This window comes from Dermacentor albipictus, chromosome 1, assembly GCF_038994185.2.
Source record: "Dermacentor albipictus isolate Rhodes 1998 colony chromosome 1, USDA_Dalb.pri_finalv2, whole genome shotgun sequence".
NCBI classification, from domain to species: Eukaryota; Metazoa; Arthropoda; class Arachnida; order Ixodida; family Ixodidae; genus Dermacentor; species Dermacentor albipictus.
The window spans coordinates 61754858-61775577 of record NC_091821.1 but is presented as its reverse complement, the minus strand read 5'-3'; the positions used below and the strand labels follow the sequence as shown (position 1 = coordinate 61775577).

Genomic DNA, 20720 nt, shown 5'->3' with positions numbered 1-20720 from the left:
TGAGAGTCAGAACTTCGCCCACTCCTAATTGTTTATGTTGTTCTCCTGTAGAAGAATCCTGATTATGAAACTTTTCCTCTAGACAAGCACGCATGAGTAAAATTACTGGCTTTGAACACAAGTCTGGTGTTCCCTGTCATGTTTGCAGAGAGTTTACATTGCCTATTTCAGCTTATAATCTGTCTAGTGGTGCTTGCTTGGTTTGTTCACTCCTCAACTCTGTAGCAGTAGGTCACTGAAATAATGGTATAAACAGTGGCAGTGGGCACAATTGTGGGCTCTCTTGTTGTGTCTAAGGCTCTCAAATTAGAAGTGCAGGATCCTTTTATTTCTTCAATAGCATTATGTGGTGCCATGTTGAAAGCTGTCACTTGATCAACACTCTGTCACTGCATGAAGACCAAGTAGTCAATAAAGTGCATCCGCATAATGCACCATGTGCAAAGGATCTATCACCGTGGAGAGGTATCGGTATTTAGTAGGAGTATACAGAAAAGTAATTTGTTGAAGCAAATGAAATTGCCATGGTAATTAATTTTCAAATGGCATTTGAATAATCTTGAAGAGCAAATGAATTTTTTCTATGCTTTCAGACATATTATCCGAACGCATTTTTTTTTTTTCTTAAAGTAGGACATGTGTTAAGAAGCATCTTGCAATGTGGTTACATTCGTGGTTTCCAGACCTACCAAAGTGTAATATAAATTGCCGAATTAACTTATACTTGTTTAGCACAGGATAAGCACTTTGTATCACCGAACTTTACAGTGAAAAATAGCAGAAATTCCTGAAGTGGTGCTTTAATTTTTGACAATATCACCAGCAGCAGTAAACAAAATCTATTTTTAGAGCAGTACTGAATTTCCACAAATATTTACTACAAATAACACATCACTGCATATTATTTTTATTCTTTCCTGAGAATCTGTGTAATTGATTCTGCAGTTATCTTCCACAATGTTTATTGTCACAGCAACATGTCTGGTTGTGGCATTTCAGCTAGATGACTTTTAAAATTAGAAAATTATATGAAGGTTGAGCATTTCGAGTGTAATGAAGAAGAAGAGCTGCTCCTCATTATCTGGGGGAAATGGGTCCCTGCTCTTTGTCACTGTACTAGGGTTACTACAAAACTCTTGAGACAAATTATTACTATTCACTGTTACACTACCAGAGAACACCCTCTATTATAGCAGCCTGCTTTCTGATTCAAATGGGCAAGTCCCAACTTTTGCACCTCATTGCCACTACTTGAAGGAACGTGATTTGTTATCATCAGCTAAGCATTCTCTTGCCATCTACTATGGAGCTGGAAAGATTGCACTTTCATACTATGATTCTTTATTATTTTAAAAGTGGTTTAAATGAAACTGAAAGCCTTTAGCACTTGAAGTAGCCCTTTAAGGATGTCTTGCTTCTCCATGCAACAATTTTCTGCCGGTTTCAAGAATTTAGAAGGGACAGAACCTAATTGAAATGCAATAAAAGGAATAAGCACATGGCGACAGCAGTGAGCGAAGAAAACATTGCAGCTGTGGAAAAAAAATCCTTTGACAATTCGGATACTCCCTTATGCGAAATTTGAGCACAGCTCTACGTGTTTCATTTCACAATATATTGACTGGCACGGACAATCTGTTTCGTGTGGAACGACTGCCTTTTTAATTGGGAGATCACGAGAGGCAGCACATGGGTAACGCATAGGCGCGATTTACAGCAGTCACCGCGGACAGGCCTCCACTCATGCAACACTTTGTTTCCATAGAGATGACTCCTGCTATTCCGGTGCCATCTCGTAGCCACCGTTGCCACAAAGCCCGTCTTGCGTGACACTATATACTTCTCACGCTTTTGCAATGCACTCCACCGCATGGTTTCCATGCACCCTCCTCCTCGCACTCTATTTGCTATTGCTGTCTTTCATCTCCCGCTGCGCCACACATTTGATTTTATCTTTCACTGTGCTTGTTCACTTGGTTACGAGCGACGGCGCCGACGCTCGCTGCAGGAATGCGCACCTAAGAGTTGCGTTCTAAAAACTCTATGTGAAGTACAGAGTTACATTTAAGGGCATTGAAGTGGCCCTACAGATTAGATCACCAGCAGTTTCAAAATTCCTGCACGTCTTGTCTTGGCAGCAGCGGCAGTGCTCGCGCACCAGCTCACGCATTCATTTCTGCTTGTACAGGCTATCTTGTTTCTCAGAAGACCACCTGGATTTGGATGGATCAACTGCACGTGGCATCAAGGAAGCTACCTTGTCAATCAAGATCTTCACAGAAGACCACCAGGCGGTGCTCGCTTGTCCCACCATGGCTACTTAAAGGCCATCTTCACCTACTGTCGACCAGTCTTGGCAGTAGCAGCAGTGCTCGTGCACCAGCTCACGCATTCATTTCTGCTTGTACAGGCTACCTTGTTTCTCAGAAGACCACCTGGATTTGGCTGGATCAACTGCACGTGGCATCAAGGAAGCTACCTTGTCAATCAAGATCTTCACAGAAGACCACCAGGCGGTGCTCGCTTGTCCCACCATTGCTACTTAAAGGCCATCTACACCTACTGTCGACCAGTCTTGGCAGCAGCGGCAGTGCTCGCGCACCAGCTTACACATTCATTTCTGCTTGTACAGGTTGGTTACGACAGCATCTGTCATTTTCTTTTTATCCTGTTACTGTCACTGCTGCCAAGAACTGCTTTTATGCTACTTGTGTCCTTGCATTAAGTTTTTTGTGTTTTTTAGTTGAGCGCTGTTAGATATGCCCACCTGTGCTGAGCTCGCTAAGAGAATTGATGAACTGGAGTCAAGACTTCTTAATGAATCGGGTCGATTGACTGATCGCATTGTTGACAAGATTATTGTTAACATGAAGACATCTGGGATTGATGTACTGGAGATCAAGAAGCATGTTGACAGCCTTGATTCAAGTCTAAAATTTCTGAATGATCTGGTCGACAAGCTGCACAGTGAAAACGCCTCACTTGTGGCAGAAAACAAAGCCCTGAAAACGGAAAACTGTTCACTTTCCTGAAGGGTCTCCAAGCTCGAGCAGTACTATCGCATGAACAACATAGAAATCAGGGGTATCCCCTGTACTCAAGGCGAAGACTGTGTTGCAGTTTTGGAGACAGTGGGCAGGAAAAATTGGATGCCCCGTGACTTCCTCTGATGTCGATGTTGTTCATCGAGTCTCTACTAAAGATAAGGGTAGGAAACATTTAATTGCTAGGTTCTGTTCTCGAATGAAAAAGAATGATTTTATCAGCAAGGCACGAAAGGCAAGGCTCTGCCTGAATGACATTGGCAAATATTACAACAACTTTCCAGCACTTGACACCGCAAAATAAAGCACTCTTTTCCAAAGCACTGGTGCTAAAAAAAGCCAACAACTGGAAGCACACGTGGATGGATAATTGTCAGATTAAGGCTAGAAAGACTAATGAGAGCTGTGTTTGTTCCATTGCTGATGAGTCTGACCTTTCTGTTTTCAACTAACTGCCTTGATTCTGACTCATAAATATCGTTACCATCCACCATGGATTCTTACCTCCCAACATCTGTGCTGAATAAATTCATGTCGCGCAACTATCATTCAATTATTCACTTCAATGCTAGAAGTCTCCGCAAGCATTTTTATGATTTTCAGCACCTGTTTTCAACACTTAACAATGCCTTTTCAATATGTGTGTCTGAAACTTGGCTTAGTCATGATGACAAGGACCTATTCTGCTTTAAGTCATACACTTCTGAGTATTCTCACAGAGAGATGAGTAATCACGGCAGTTCAGCTATATTTGTCTCATCTAACATTCCATATAAAGGGCAGCCTGACTTGGAGTTGAATATTACTAACTGTGAATCTGTGTTTGTTGAATTTGATTCCCCCATCTTCAGTATAGACAAGAACTTAGTGTTTGGCTGCATTTATCGTTCACCTTCTTCTTTAGTTACTGACTTCTGTATTGTACTTGATCAAACCAAGGAAAAAATATTGTACGCTAACTGTAATGCAATAATCATGGGCGATATCAACATTAACCTCACAGATACCAATTCATCTAATTCTTCTAATTATTCAAGCATCTTCCATAGTTTTGGATATGAATGTTTAATTTCTCTCCCTACTCGTTGTCCTAACATTGCCGATGGCACCTTAACTGATCACGCATTATCGAACTTAACAGATCCACCTGATGCTGGTTTTGTTACCACCGATATTACCGATCACTATCCTATCGTTCTATGCCTGCGCAATCACTCAGCCTTATCTAAAACGTCATTTTATAGAGTTATACTTGACAAAGAGATGTTCCTTGCTAGCGTAACTAAGACTGACTGGTCGGAAGTTGTAACATCCAATGAACCTCAAAAAGCTTTTCATAATTTTTAACAACACTTTCATCGCAATTCAACTGCCACTCTCATAAAATAAAATGCAGAATAAAGGTATCATCGCCACAAAATCCGTGGCTTACAGATAGCCTTCCGAAAGCAGTGCAATCACGTGAAAATTTGTATAAAAAACCAAAGAAGCAACCTTTCAGTACTAAACTACTTGCCCGTTATAAAAAATGTTTCTAACTCACTTTCTGCACAGCTGAGAAGTGCGAAGAGAAATGATAAAGAAAAAAAATTATAGAATGTGTTAATAACACTAGAAAAAAGTGGGAAATAGTTAACACCTTTTTAAACCGTAACTCTCGGAACGTCATTTCGACAATCATTCACAATGACTTGGTATACAGTAATCCGCTTGATATTGCAAATGCCTTTTGTGATGCTTTCTTCAATAACACTTCTGATTCCGCTTCATGCTGTAACATGTCCTTTGAATGCTTACCTAATTCATTTTTCCTTTTTCCAACAACACCTGATGAAGTAATTTTAATAAAACCCTTAAAGCCACTAATACTGGCCTAGATAGTATTAATGCCTACCACATTAAAATGATCGCTGAACATATCGCTAGCATCCTCTCAGCTATCATTAACCTGATTTTTAGAACCAGTGTTTTTCCACGTGAACCTAAACGCGGTCGAGTCATTCCTGTTTTCAAAAAAGGTGATCGCATGCTTACACAGAATTATAGACCCATTTGTGTTCCATTTTTAAAAAATAAAGTTATTGAAAACGAAAAGCGTCTAAAAAAATATTTAGATAAATTTAGTATTCTTTCCCCTTATCAGTTTGGCTTTTGTTCTGGCTTTTCAACTAATCTAGCATTTATTTCTCTTATTGATTATCTCAAAAAAGCAATTGATAAAGGTAAATTTGCAGCTCCGATATTTGTCGATCTATCCAAGACCTTCGACAATATTAATCACACAATTCTTTGCGCTAAACTTGAAGACATCGGAATAACTGGTCCGCCTCTACTTCTTATCCACAGTTACTTACAAGATATAAAACAAATCGTTAACATTTCTGGGTACTACTCTAAAGAAGCTACTACTAACATTGGTGTGCCACAGTGGTCCATATTAGGCCCTCTACTTTTTCTAATTTATATTAATGATCTGCCTAGTTGCCTCTCCTCATCAAAGTGTATTCTGTACACTGGTGATACTACTTACCATATTTAGTTCTAACAATTGTATATCAATGCTACCAGATAAGCTAATCGAAGATCTCGTGAAAATTTCCACATGGTGTCAACTTAACAAGCTGCATATTAACCATAATAAGACCAATTTTGTCATCTTTGCCTCACATCAGCGATCGCCTGAGCTCCTTCAATCTATTTCCATCAACAAACACCTAATCACTGCAGTTGATCATTGCACCTATTTAAGTGTGGAATTTGATCGTCATCTTAAATTTCACCTTCACATAGCTGATGTGATAATGAAAATTGCATACGGAACACGTGTTTTAATCAAAGCACGACCATATTTCTCATTTTCAACTCTCACATCCCTTTATTATGCTTTTGTTCATTCTCATATTAACTATAACATTGATTCATGGGGAAACACTTATAACAGTCACCTAACTTCGTTGCAAGTCATTCAGAATCGAGCTATTCGACTAATAACATTTTCACCTCGTAGCATTAGCTCAAATCAGCTGTTACATGCACATAATATTTTGAATGTGACTGATCTTCTTAAATATAACCTAGCCATATTTATTTTTAGGGCATAAAACAAGGCTTCAGGCTTTCAAGCCCTGAAGAAGCTATCCATACCTACAAGAGTGAACTTGCAGCTCAGAGAAACTGAATGGAAAGACTGCTTTCAAAAATTATCGACCAGTATTCAAAAGTGTATAGAATGTCATGGGAAGTAGTATTATGGGAAAATGTGATGGAATAAAAAACTCAGAATATCTGCATTATTATTTTCCTAAAAGATTTATAGTGCTCCTCTTACTTTAGCAGAGAAGAACGGCCATTCATTTTTCTGGGCTGCACATATTTTTTATGTGTTTGTGTTTGTTTGCTTGTTTATTTATTTATTTATTTGTATACCCTCAAGGCCCAGAGGGCATTACAGAGGGGGTCGGTACAATATAAATAAACAAAATAATAACGGATTCAAAAGAAAAACATTAGTTTGCAGCTACACCAGAAAGTGTTCATTAACTGCAGACTTGAACAACGCTGGGTGCTCAGTGGCAGCGATTGAAAGGGGAAGGTGATAAGGTGCGTACAAGGTTACTGATAAGGTATTACAAGGTACTTTGGTGTATACACAGTTAGCAAGGATACTTAGCGAATGAAGTACAGTTAAACCTCAATATAATGAATTATTTAAATTTTAGAAATTCTTGTCCATAGAACACCTGCATTCAGAACCTTGATATAACGAAGTGTGTTTATACACGATTTCAGTGCAACAAAATTTCACTGCCACTGCAAAGGAATACCAATATAATAAATGGAAACTTCCATGGACACAGATGGTCAGGTGGTTGAATTACAAGCGGTTGCTTGAGAACGCACTTCTAAATTGTGACCAAGAGTGTCCCATGATAGCTTAGCAGTATCATGCCCTATATAGAGTCCAAGTGCAATAAGATACTATCGTACCCCATGCGCTGTATGCTTTGGGAGCATGTAAGGTTCGGGAGCATGTAAGGAGCATGTCTGGAACACGTGGCAACCTTCCTGGAACGGCAGCGATACAAGTCTGTGCTAGCGCCGCCTTGGCAGGAGCTAGCTTCCCCATAGACAAAATCAACTTCATATTATTTTTTTCTGAAAGATCAGGCAAGTAACTGTGCCAAGTGTTACATTAGACGACCTGGACCATAAAATGCTATCTTTCTATGAAATGTGAGCAAGAAAAGAGCAGCGGTAAGCATAAATCTTTTTTCTACAATTTTCACCGTAAAACTCATGTCTCTGTAAAGTAGAAATAGTTCACACTTGAAGTCTAAAAAGAAAAAGAAAAGTAGTTGAATATTCTAGAATTTACTTGCGTTTTATTTTCTATGTCACCATGCTACTTGTGATTAAATTTGTATTTAATTAATGATTGTGCCAAAGCTTCACCTTGGTTGTGAGGGACAGCATAGCGGTGAGCTTCAGACTAATTTTGATCACTTGGGGTTTCTTGATGTGCAGCTAAATCTTAAGTGCATAGGTGATTTCGCGTTACACTACGAATGGTAATGAGGTGGCTACTACAGCCAATAACCAAACGCTTGACTTCATGCTCACCCGCAAAATGTCATAAGTGGAAGCCATGATGGCAGATGAAAATTTGCCCTTGCTGCCCTGGTGTCTCAAACTACATATTCTCTTTATTCTCAGTCCCGTAATGAGTAAATATGTAAATGTCTCATAACTAGAGTACCTGCAATGACATTTTGTTGATTCAGGCCCACATGATTAGGAATATATGTGTTGCCACACATATATTCCTAATATATGATGGCCACATATAGGTGCGGCCACATGTTGTAATATATGTGGCCGCACCTGTCAAGTTTCGTGGCTCTTTCTATATTTATATTTCTGCATGAATTGTAGCATTCAGAATAACTGATTAAGTTTTACATTCTAAACTACATTTGGACTACGAAATATACATCAGTTGGGGGCTGAGGTTCAATATTAACCACCTGAGGCTTATTAAGGTTCAGGTAACTAAGTAGATGGGTGCCTTTTCGTTCTGCCCACAGTAAATAAATTGCAATAAAGCATAAACTTGGCCAACTTGGTTGATATTCATCGTACTAGTGTAAGAAAAGTGGCAACACAAAGAGAAAGAATTATGCAGGTCAAGTTGCAGAAGCAGAAACTGAAAGTTCAATTAAGAGATACATTGAATAAACACGATAAGCCAAACGTGCACGTATGGTCTCTTTACAACATGAGTGAACGGGACTTTTCAAACATAATTCGCAGTCAGAGTGGAACAAATGGGCATCACTCATTATCATTTAGGTCTGTGGCAGACTTCCATCTTCATGACAACATTGCTGATATGGCTTGCACTGGATGCTGTGGCCTATTGCTTTCTTTTAGCAATGGGCATGTGTGCTTCGTTCTTGGGAAATATGTTGCGTTGTTGCCAATGTTTGTGGTGCAGGAAATTAGGAGAGGAAAAAAAAAACATGCAAAAGCAGACAAAAAAAAATAACTATCACTACAGGCTTGCACATCTGGATTGCAGCACTCTCAATCATGTCGATGTTTTCGGTGCAAAAGGTTAGCGGAGGAAAGAAGAAATGTTTCTTTTTTCTTCCGCTAAGCTTAATTATGCAAATTTTACAATCGTTTTAGAGCATAAGTTGCATTAGAAAACTTGTCGAGCATTTCCATAATGAATGTGTTTCTAAGACATCATCTTTTACACGGTCCTTCTTTTTTCCTGGGTTCTCAAGAAAGCCAGCAAAATCAGGCAAAAAAAAATAATAACTGTCACTACAGGCTTGCACATCTGGATTGCAGCGCTCTCAATCATGTTGGCGACATTTTTGGTGCAAAAGGCTTGGCACCGTGTGTGTGTGTGTGTGTGTGTTTTGATTGGCAGTGATGTCTAATGTTTTTTCTTGCATGAATCTATGAGAGTGAAACTTATGAAAAAAAACACGACTTGCAATAGCCAAAAGATAAATGCTGTGTTTATTAAAAAAGCAGAAGCATGCATAATACTTCTTGAATCCTCATAATATAGAATTATCTACGGCAAAGTTACCTTGTGCAGCTTTAAAAAATACAACTGTGGCATAAAAGCAAAGTGAAACTTCCACTTAGTAAATGCTGGTAATGGCCACTATTGATATTATGAATAGAGGTATCATTCTTTAGTTTTATGTTTTATGTTCAAGGTGTAGCTGGCTTGTAATTAGTCATTATTGCAGGACACATAGGTTAGCCAGTCTACACATTGTTAGTGCAGCATATGCACCTTGTTTTGCTAGCATTGCTGCAAGAAAATTTTTTCAACAGAAGGTTATGTGCTGATGGGCATAGGAAAAATGACTTATTCTGGCTAATAGTAAGGATGTTAGGTAGTAAGCTTTCACCCAGACAGTCATGTGGAATAGCCATTAAAAAGTCCATGTATAATGAAATATAAAATCAGAAAATGCAATATGTGATAAGCAAGGCAAAGTATTTCGTGAGGTGCCTGTTTACTACTGTACGTTTGATTACTCAAGAGTGTGCTGTGCAGGTGTGGAATAAACTGGCACATCCTTGTTCCACTCTTCGTGCTTAGGAGCTTTCATAAAGCGATGGAAAAGGCAGCTCTTCACTTGGCTGTAACCTGAAACAAAATACATTTGTATAATTATATTCCTGAGACTATTTAAGCGGCATGGTATGAGCTGGAGAAATTTGCTGGTCTTTCCAACACATATCTTTTCATTCCTAAGAACAAAACGCTACTAGCCAGCATAGCTGTGCTGATGGCAGAAATTATAGAACTTTTCAACTGGACATTGGGGGCTGCTCTGGACTTACAGGATTATTACCTCTCTGATCAATGGTGACCGTGTTGCTTATCTTATGACACTGCTAAACAAGACGGAGACTAATGTCATATAATGTTGCATTAATTCATATTTCATTTTTAGAATGAAGCTATGAAACCTGCTGAAACTTTCATCCTGACAAAGAAGCTTAATGTTTTAGGAAAGACATTCATTATAATGTACTATTAGCAGAAATTAATATTCAAGCAGTTGCAAAACTACTTCAATGCAATGTTTCATGTCCAGGTTCAGCTGCTTTTGTAACAGTCACTCAATTCAGACTCCAAAACTACCTTTAGTACTACTTCATGCTTAAAAATTGGCTACAAAGCGATTACATGTTTTACTTTTGTGTTATTACATATAAGAGGCGTATAAAAGGCATTCTGATTGGTTATTTCCTGTTTGCATTTCAATTTTTGCTGTCAGTGGCTCAAGTATTAAGGTGCTGCTATGAGACTGCAACCTGAGACCAACCTCTCTGCCCTTATTATCATTAAACTTTACTCTCTTAAGTGGGGTAAAACTCAGAATGTGCACATAAAACATATTGAGCTACATGACAGTTCCCCACAGTCATACTGAAACAAAGACATGCATTGGAAAAAACAAGCTCAGTTTCAATGTACGAAGTCACTTTGCTGTTAGATAAGAATTTCATTAAAAACAAGAAATAATCTGGACACCTCTGTAAAGGTCCTTATCTAAACACACCCTCTAGATTGTTGATTACCCTTCTAGAAACCTTATTATGTTTGCTTTTATGCCAGGTAATATATAGGAAGCAACTGACAGGGCCACACAATTCTAGTGTAATTCAAATCTGCAATAAACATGTCATTTATGTAGGTAATTTCATAGTTTTATTCTAGGAATACTAGAGGGGAAGTGTCTGCGCGTTCTGCCAGTACAATTGTTTTTGTCCAGCATAGGAATTGTAGGCAGTACATGTATTTGCCTAAGTTTTATCCTAGTGTCTTCAGATGGCTATGTGGATTCGTATATAAATATTTTTGGAGCTCCTTTTTTCTCACAAAGTCTGTGTAACAACAGTAGTCTTAATTATCCCCTAATTATTGTGTGATTTTCAGAACACTACAAACAGAAATAATCATTTAAAACAAGAACTGATTATACATGGTGAGTGTTACTTAGAAAACTTGATGTAGATTTAGCGACACACGTACTCACTAAAAATATTGAAATTTATTTGTGCTGGAAATTGCAAAACTAAACAAAATAACCGTCAATGCAAAACATTTTAACAACTCTAAATAGATATAGTGAAGCTAGCATGTTGCAGAATTGAACCACAAGAAACGATAACAGAAGCTGCAACGTGCTCTGTCAATACATGCCAAATCAAAGATAAATCTATGTTGCTACCTGATTGCCTTGTAGGCTGAGCGATTGCAGCACCGCTCTAGTAACCTTAGTGTGAAACACTATGCATGTCTCAAGCTGCATCAGCAATCTTCGCTAGTTTTTATCTGCTGGTAGTAACTGCCTGCTTTGTTGAGCCAAGAGAAAGGCAGCACACTCCCTCAAATAGTGCAGACAAAGTGGTATAATCTTTTTTTTTACAGTAGGAAAAAGTTAACCGAACTGCATATTCTTTTGAAGTGTAAAATAATTGAATTCCTTTATTGTCAGCGTTTGACTGCAATTTACCAACTATAGATGGTACATGTTACATCATGGGAGTTTGTATCATACTTTCACAGTGGTGGCACGAATTCTGTCGTGTGTTTGCCATTTTCTCACAAAAGCCGTGTTATCAGTAAAAGTAATGTCTTGGATACCTTGAAGAACCAATTAATCTCTTCAGCTTGCCTAATATCACCCTTACTTAATCAAAACCAGCGAATTCAAGATAAGACTACTGTGATACAACAGTTGAGAGAACAAAATGCCATTCCAAAAAAAAAAAAAACATTGTGCACTTTTATACGGCAGCTTATCAGTTATTGATGTACTGAGCCTTTCGAAGGAAGTAACACATACCAGTTCTCTGGGCTGTACGTGGCTCCATCTCTGTCAATAATATGGAATGTATAGGCTGGTCGAGGGAAAAGAGAACAGTTTCTTTCACTCTTGTGTACGACGTTGCCATGGATGACTACGCATGAGCCTGTGGAATAAAGTACATGCAACTGCTATAAGAGCGTCCGTCCCCCCGCTCTCCCCCAAAAAGAGCAACCTGATACACAAAGCTGCATAAAAGGTTCAGGAAATAGCTGATCTGTCAGGTAGTGCTATCACACATTGGAGCTATGGTCGTATGTGTGTACACGTACATTTCAAGCTGCACTAGCAATTGTAAACATCGATTCATTGGTTACACCAGTATACAATGACTCTACCTGCTTTACAGAATGGTTTCAGCTGTACAACGTAATTTTACCTTCTCATTACCTTAAGCATATTTTTATATCTTCATAGCACTCGCTTTTGTTCAAGACTAGGAATAAGTATTTTATGTATACAGTGTATGACCTTTCAATTTATATATAACATCTAGTAGCTGAACCTGACCTATAGAGCTTGACAGAAGGAGGGATGTCTTATAAAGGCATTCCAAGTGAGAGACTGCAGCTACATACCTTTGAACACTGGGACAGGCACAAATGTTTCATTGCTGTAGTCATGGGAAGATATCTCAACCATCTTTAGCAGTGGTCCATCTGGGTCATGGTTCCGAACAAACCTTCTTGACAGGCTCACTGTAGGAGAGGACACAGAAGTGTGCTGTTCACAAATCTATGTAATTATTCAAAAAGACCAATATTTCATACATGAAAAGTAAGCATGTGCATTCACATGCCCGAATTATTTAACATTATGAGTGAAACTTAATCATCATCATCAGCCTGGTTACGCCCACTGCAGGGCAAAAGCCTCTCCCATACTTCTCCAACTACCCCGGTCATGTACTAATTGTGGCCATGTTGTCCCTGTAAACTTCTTAATCTCGTGCGCCCACCTAACTTTCTGCTACCCCCTGCTATGCTTCCCTTTCCTTGGAATCTAGTCCGCAACCCTTAATGACCATCGGTTATCTTCCCTCCTCTTTACATGTCCTGCCCATGCCCATTTCTTTTTCTTGATTTCATCTAAGATGTCATTAACTCGCGTTTGTTCCTTCACCCAAACTGCTCTTTTCTTATCCCTTAACATTACACCCATCATTCTTCCATAGCTCGTTGCGTCGTCCTCAATTTAAGTAGAACCCTTTTTGTAAGCCTCCAGGTTTCTGCCCCGTACGTGAGTACTGGTAAGACACTGTTGTTATACACTTTTCTCTTGAGGGATAATGGCAACCTGCTGTTCATGATCTGAGAATGCCTGCCAAACGCACCCCAGCCCATTCTTATTCTTCTGATTATTTCAGTCTCATGATCCAGATCCGCGGTCACTACCTGCACTAAGTAGATGTATTCCCTGACCACTTTCAGTGCCTCGCTACCTATCGTAAACTGCTGTTCTCTTCCGAGACTGTTAAACATTACTTTAGTTTTCTGCACATTAATTTTTAGACCCACCCTTCTGCTTTGCCTCTCCAGGTCAGTGAGCATGCATTGCAATTGGTCCCCTGAGTTACTAAGCAAGGCAATATCATCAGCGAATCGCAAGTTACTAAGATATTCTCCATTAACTCTTAGCCCCAATTCTTCCCAATCTAGGTCTCTGAATACGTCCTGTGAACACGTGAATAGCATTGGTAGATCGTATCTCCCTGCCTAACGCCTTTCTTTATTGGGATTTTGTTGCTTTCTTTATGGAGGACTACGGTGGCTATGGAGCCGGTATAGATATCTTTCAGTATTTTTACGTATGGCTCATCTACACCCTGGTTCCGTAATGCCTCTATGACTGCTGAGGTTTCAATTGAATCAAATGCTTCCTCGTAATCAATGAAAGCTATATATAAGGGTTGGTTATATTCCGCACATTTCTCTATCACCTGATTGATAGTATGAATATGGTCTATTGTTAAGTAGCCTTTACGGAATCCTGCCTGGTCCTTTGGTTGACAGAAGTCGAAGGTGTTCCTGATTCTATTTGTGATTACCTTAATAAGTACTTTGTAGGCAACGGACAGTAAGCTAAAACTCAATAGGAACACCTAATTAATATTTCGGCAGTGATCCCAGTTCTGAATATTAAGCTGGATTCTTAGATGACACTTCTGGGGCACTGAATTCAGTATTTCTGTGCATGGTGAGTTAGTAGGCTGGATAAGGTGCAAGAATGATAAAAGGATGGCAATGCCACCTTTAAGTTCCCGCTTTAGCTCCCTGTGACGTCATGGATTTGGGTACAGTGTCTGCTTGAGACTAAATAATATTTCTTGATAAAGATTACTCGTATTCTATTGCTAAAGAACTCAAAGCTCTAGCTAATAAGTTTTAAGAACGCACTCGGCATAGAAATGACCCAAACGTGCAGAAATACATCAATATTAATGGTTGTCTGTTGGCTTCATATGTTTGTGACTAACAAAAATCAGGTCCATTGGTTCTCCTTTGTTGTGGCATGGCAGTGACATACTGGAGTTGCTTTATGTGCACAAGATTCAAAAAGAAAAACTTTGGCCATAATTTTCTCTGTTGGCAATCAACGATGTTCTACCTAATAAAGAAAGTGGTTTTGGTAAGTAAAACCCCATAATTTAATTTTTTTTAACCTGATAAAGGAAATTAGTCTTGAATAACTTCAGAATCTATACTTCTTTAAGTTTGCTATTTATGATTTTTTAAACATATGTCTGCTTGGTAAGCGACAGTGATTATTTTTGTCCAAGAAAATATATGAAGCATAAAAATCAGTTTTGATTTATTACTAAATATTTTTTCCCTCAATTTTTGCCTGTACTGTACAATAATGCTGCTGTTTGCTTTATCAATTTGGTTTGACCAATTTTCTAAGAGTAAATTAGAAAAGGACATATTACTGCTAAAAAATTTGGTGGCGTAAAATTTGCAAGAAACATAAAAGTTTCAGAACTGGCTATAATGTTGGGCAACAACTGCAGCACCACAGATCAGTTTTGCTCTTCTCTAGCGAAGTGGCGCATGCAAAACATAAATGGCTAGAACTGATATGCTAATGCATCTACCAATGCATTCTGCTCAACTAACAGCAGCAGCGTAACATGTATCCAGAAATATAAACAAGTGAAAAAAAGCTAGCACAGGATATTTTCCCTGAAAGTTGCGTAAAGAGTAACAATTTCTCTGACAATGTGGTGCCAAACGTAGGGACATGGAAGGAAATATAGTGACATCAGCTGTAAAAACGTGCTTGAATTCACATATCCAAAACGCCTTTAATTTCGCTAGCATGTTTCACTGGCATCTGACACAGGTAAGATGAAGTCTGATGCTTGCTACACACACACAGTGTAACTAAAGGATGAGAATCAGTGCTTCTGATGTGTATGCTCAGGCACTACTAGTACAAATGGCCTCTTCTGTCACAGATTCACTCACTCTAATGCATGTTTTTTTTTCCTTGCTCATTATATGGACTTCAGTAGGAGTGCAAAAGTCACATGTTGTGTTTGGCCTATTGCTTTTGGAATCAAGCCATTCAAGTGTTAAAAAGCACTGCCTCTGGGAGCGGCCTACTTGCTGCTATCTGAGGATGATGTGACGTGTTCCATTCTTAGCCAAGGAAACGTAAGGGAACTGTAGTCATCTCAAAGTATGCAGACATCATGCCAGGGGGACGGAGGAGGAATATGCATGCCTGCCAACCTGTGAAGTGTAACTATCACGCAGACATAACCAAGAAAGGTGGGAAGGGGGCAAAGGGATGGCAGGCACTTAAAGGAGCGCAGACACCAAATTCTCCAGTGATGATCTTACACAGCATCTAGGGTTACATAGTAACAGCCAGCATATAAAGTTTGAAGTTTATTTTTTCTTTGTTACAGAAAAAAGAAATGCGCTAAAGGCCATGTGGCCTGACAAAGGCACCTGCTCTTAAGCGCCTTTCGTATACATGATAAATAAATGCAGGAAAAAAGCAAATATAGCACAACAAAGAGTGAGTATGATGCAGAAAATACAAATAAACAAGATAGTTTGTACAGTATACAATTACTATGGGTAAATGCATTCAATGCTTCAAATTTTTTGTTTGTACATTCATAGTGCAGCACAGATTAAAACATACGTATATAGTGCATAAAAAATGTTAGTGCAACAGTATTTTATGTATAAGAATTTGATAATGTAAGCTTTTATAATTTGATAATGCAATACCAAAATGTGGGATTGCAGTATCTATAAATAAATAAATAAGAGGAAGCTTTTTGTACATTGTTTAAAGTGAGGTGCATAAAAATCATTTTTTTTTTTCAGTGATGTTTAGTAGCCTAGGTATATGACAGTTTAAATCCTTATGTCCGTAGTTAGTACACGCAAATGCTATTGTTCCGATTTGATTTTGTAATGGGTATCGAGGAGGAGAAAAGGGCAGGCTGACAAAATAGTCTGCTTTTTATATGTAAGAGTAATCTATAATAAAAAACTTAATTTGCTCGGGTCAGTAAATGTTTGCCAAAAAGATTGTGCATGGATAAGTCACGTGGCCTACCATGGTAGTTTTCAAAAATTCGGACTACTTGTTTTTGCAGGCTTAATAACTTCTCATAGTTTCTTGCTGTCATTGTTTCCCAATTTAAGGTTAAGTTAGCTTCGAGTAAAAAAAGGGCATAGTATATTGCTTTCTTTAGCCATAATGGTATTAGATCACCAATTTTATACATACCGCCTACTACTTTACTAAGATCATTGCTCAGCTTGTTGACATGATTGTCCCAGGAGATTTCTCCTGAAACCATACCCCCAAAAACTTTTGCACTGTTACCTGTTCTAGCCTCTTTGCTTGAAGTAGAACAGTTATATTAACAGGGAATGGCTTATTTATCGGTTTAAATATTATATACTTTGTTTTGTTGACATTCAATTGTAGTGCAATTGTACAGTCATTCAGATAATAAATTAAAGTAATCATTTATTTCTTTTTCTAAGCATTGCAGGGAAGAATTTGCAAAGAAAAGATTAGTATCATCCACGTACATGATGATATTAGGTGAGAAAGAAATGTTGGGAAGGTCATTAATGTAAAGGTTAAATACAGGACCAAGTATGGATGCCTGTGGCACACCAGTCTGTATTTTGAGAATGAGGAAGTTGCCTGATTAAATGAAACAAACTGGTAACAGTCATATCCCCAGTAATTTAATATAAAACTATTTTCATTGAACAATACCGGATTTCAAGATTCACACCAGTAGGAGTGATTAGATAACCTTTGAGCGGTACAAAATCGTGAGTACCAGACGTCACAGAGTCCACATGAACCACCAAAGCGCTGACGAATATGAACTCGCCCAGCATCACAGCACTTGTGATGTGTGTTTTGTGTTTCTTTGTCTCTGTCTCAGTCATGCTGCGCCTTTTGAATAGCTATGAGCCAACTCGCCCAAATCATTTTACATCAGTACTTCTCAATCATGTTTCATATGAAGTCTAGCACGTGTTCAAAACTGTTGGAAATGGCTATGCAAGGACCATGCATATTTTGAAGAAGTTGCTACCAAGGAATCAATTTGTGCATGCATCACATACAAGTCATGTAGAATTTTAACATGTTTGATGGATATGCACAAGACCAAAAAATGCTGCCAGAACCTTTCACAGGTTATGTGAATGTAATTTAACAAACTCACATGCATAAACATTTATATATTTATTAACTTATGTGGAAGTAAGTGCCAGCTTGATTTAAGCACAATTTAAAAGCACAAAGTAATATTTCTTTGCTCTTGGTATGTCTTATAGTAATGAATGTGACTCATCTTTTGACCATTCTTGCATTTACTAGGAGTCTCAGTAGCTAAAGTGATTCAGCTGTTGTACCCGCATTTTTGTATTTATTTCACACAATAATGTAGTTGTACAGCCTTTTTGTGTGGGACAACTCCGACAGAATTTGATTATTTTTTCTTGTTTTAGATTTTGCTATATTTTGCATGTCATTGCTATGCTGAAAATGTTGTGCAAATGGGCACATACAATTAATAATTACATTACCTTGGCACAGAGTTCATGAGGGTTCATTCATGCAGTCATGTGAGCATGTGCAAAGACACAAAGCAAATTGTATAGTTAGAAAAGACACTTATTTTGCTTACTAGTATTGTGGGATCCAGGAATATACCAGAGGCAACCATTCTCCAGTGTGGCATCTTCCAGTGGGAACCAGAGGCCAATCAGCTTGTTTGGCTCAGTGTACAAGAATGTTGCATCCTGGTGTGCTGTCACTAAATAACAGGAGTGACAGCATTCAGTTTCCTGGTCTGGTGGTTAGCCTATCTTATCCTTGGACCTATCTTATCTCACCTTCGCCTCCAATTTCTGGGTTCTGGAAAAAGGAAGGCAAATCAATGTTTAGGCAATGCCACCATTAATTGTAACTGTATTAATATAACAAATATCATACCTTGAAAATGTACATGCTTTGAACAATGCATGGATCCTTGAATCCAATTTCTTTAACCAGTGCCTGAAATGAAGCCATCATGTTTGAAATGTCTGCGTCTGTTTGTTTGTTTCAATGCAAGATATGTTTCCGATGTGTATACCTTCACTTTGGAGCTGAAGGAGATGCATCTGAAAACAGGATTCAGCCAGTGCAAAGCTGCAAAATTCAAGTTTGGTTTTATACCAGCCATGCACATGCACATACAGGGTGTCCGATGTAACTTGCCAAAAATTTTAACATATGCGAGTGCTACGTAGCTGGACAGAACCAAGGTGATGTTGTTAGCCGTTGCTTGGAGCAAGTCAGACTATTCATTTTAATTATGCCCAATTACATAATTAGTTGTTGTTAATTAACTTCTGAAATATTATAATCAGAGGAAAATTGTCAATCAGAAAATTGTAGGCCATCATGAAAAATTCTCAATCCATCTTTCTGTTACTCAATATGTACTACATAAAAGCTTTTTCACAGCCTGAAAGAAGCGCACAAAAGCACGGACACTAGTCGTGCGGAACCTTTTCGTGTTTTGCAAGCTTTCTTTAATGCTTGAAAAAGCTTTTATGTAGCATGTATTGAGCAACAGAAAGATGAATCAGGATTTTTTCACGATCACCTATAATTTTCTGATCGACAATTTTTCTCTGATTATAATATTTGAAAAGTTAATAGTAACTATTTATGTTATTAGGCAAAATACAAAACATAGTCTGACTTGCTCCAAGTGAAGGCAAATAATGTTAGCTTGGTTCTGTTCAGCTACATGGCACTCGCATATTTTTAAACTTTGGCACAAGTTACATACGACATCCTGTATATGTTGGATGGCACTATATGAAATCTGGCCACAGCTGAGAATCTAAAAGATGGAGTCACATTGTGGTCTGCTGTAAATGTGTTTTCTTAACCGAAAAGACATGATGCATTGTGCAGATGAAATTAGCACATATGGTCACATTTAAGAAATAGGTGCTAATCTTAGTGTAAACTGCTGTTAATCTGTTGTTTAATTTTGCAGTTAGAAATAGAATTATTGTACTTGTTTCCTGAAGATTTGATGTACTTGTGGAGATAAAATGTTGCGCACAATGGGCAATGAGGGGTCTTACAGGGACAGGTGCTGGGCATAAGTTTGACCACCTGTACTTCATTGGTACGTGTTAAAGTTCCAGTGCATGCAAATTTTTGCATTTTGTCTGTCTATATACAACAGCCAGATATCAAATCTAAAACCTTAAGACACAGTGGGCAGAATTGATTACAGCTTTTAATCGACCGTCAACTTGTAGTCACTCTACTATTGTCACAAGAATCTTCAGGCTGTTTAAAGAGCTACTGATACAATATTTCATTTATTCTTTTACTTAATTGAAGGTCCTAGACCTCTAAATTGTAGAAAAAATAGTGACAAGCCTCAGAGTGTCCTAAATAATTTATTATAATGGCTTTTCTACAGCCAGTTTCGGTTTCGTTTCCCAGGAGGATACTCTGCTGCAACATCAAGACACAGTATGTGGTCGCGTGGGAACAGGACATTATGACGTTTTGAGACTTGCTCCTGAAACTTGCTCCAGCTCGCTCGGTCGCCTCATATGCTGGTTGTTGTGAGGGTCAATGCAGCAGCATTACTGACGACCGAGTGAGCTGAACCGAGCATCAGAATGTCACAATGTCCTGTTCCCACATACTGTGTCATGACGTCACAATGCAGTATTCTCATAAAAATGAAACCGAAACTGACCATAGAAAAGCTATTATATTAGAGTGTTAATCATGTGCAGACTTGTAAAATTAGTCTAAGACTTTCATTCAACGCAAGATAGAAATAGTAGAAAATATTGGGTCCGTACCCCTTTAAGAACACCACAGTACAAAGGTCTCTCCCAGAGGTTTCCTGTTGCCCTTGTCCTGTATCGATTGAGCCCACACTATATGCGCACATTTCCTATTCTTAACGCTCCATATTATGTGGAATGTGGTGACTTTGACCTGCATAAGATTTTTAATTTGAAAAGTTCAGAGCTCTAAGGCAAAACCTTATGGTACACTTTTCTTAACAAGAACTATCAGCTGATAGATATTTTGATGCTTCAAAGAAAGAGCGTCAATTATCTCCTGTTAAAATTTCCAACCGATTGATTTTCTGCCAGCACATCCAGCCTTTCTATTTTTTACCCCCACACTGTCCTGCGATTTGCTGGTTTTCTGGTTCTCTCTAAATCAGCACATTATAAGC

At 38.4% G+C, this 20720-nt stretch overlaps 1 protein-coding gene across 2 annotated transcripts in view; it reads right to left on the bottom strand.

The window, feature by feature from the left end:
• Window positions 1-9045: 9045 nt before the first annotated feature.
• LOC139047580 (phytanoyl-CoA dioxygenase domain-containing protein 1-like) overlaps window positions 9046-20720 on the bottom strand; it is a 32230-nt gene continuing 20555 nt past the window's right edge. For both annotated transcript variants that reach the window (XM_070521437.1, XM_070521435.1), the window contains exons 5-11: window positions 18585-18640; window positions 18443-18505; window positions 18343-18364; window positions 18135-18263; window positions 12532-12651; window positions 11933-12059; window positions 9046-9720 (exon numbers count right to left, since the gene is read on the bottom strand). In XM_070521437.1, coding sequence (XP_070377538.1) covers window positions 9669-9720; window positions 11933-12059; window positions 12532-12651; window positions 18135-18263; window positions 18343-18364; window positions 18443-18505; window positions 18585-18640 — 569 coding nt within the window. In that variant the 3' untranslated portion in view covers window positions 9046-9668. The remainder of the gene's footprint in view (window positions 9721-11932; window positions 12060-12531; window positions 12652-18134; window positions 18264-18342; window positions 18365-18442; window positions 18506-18584; window positions 18641-20720) is intronic.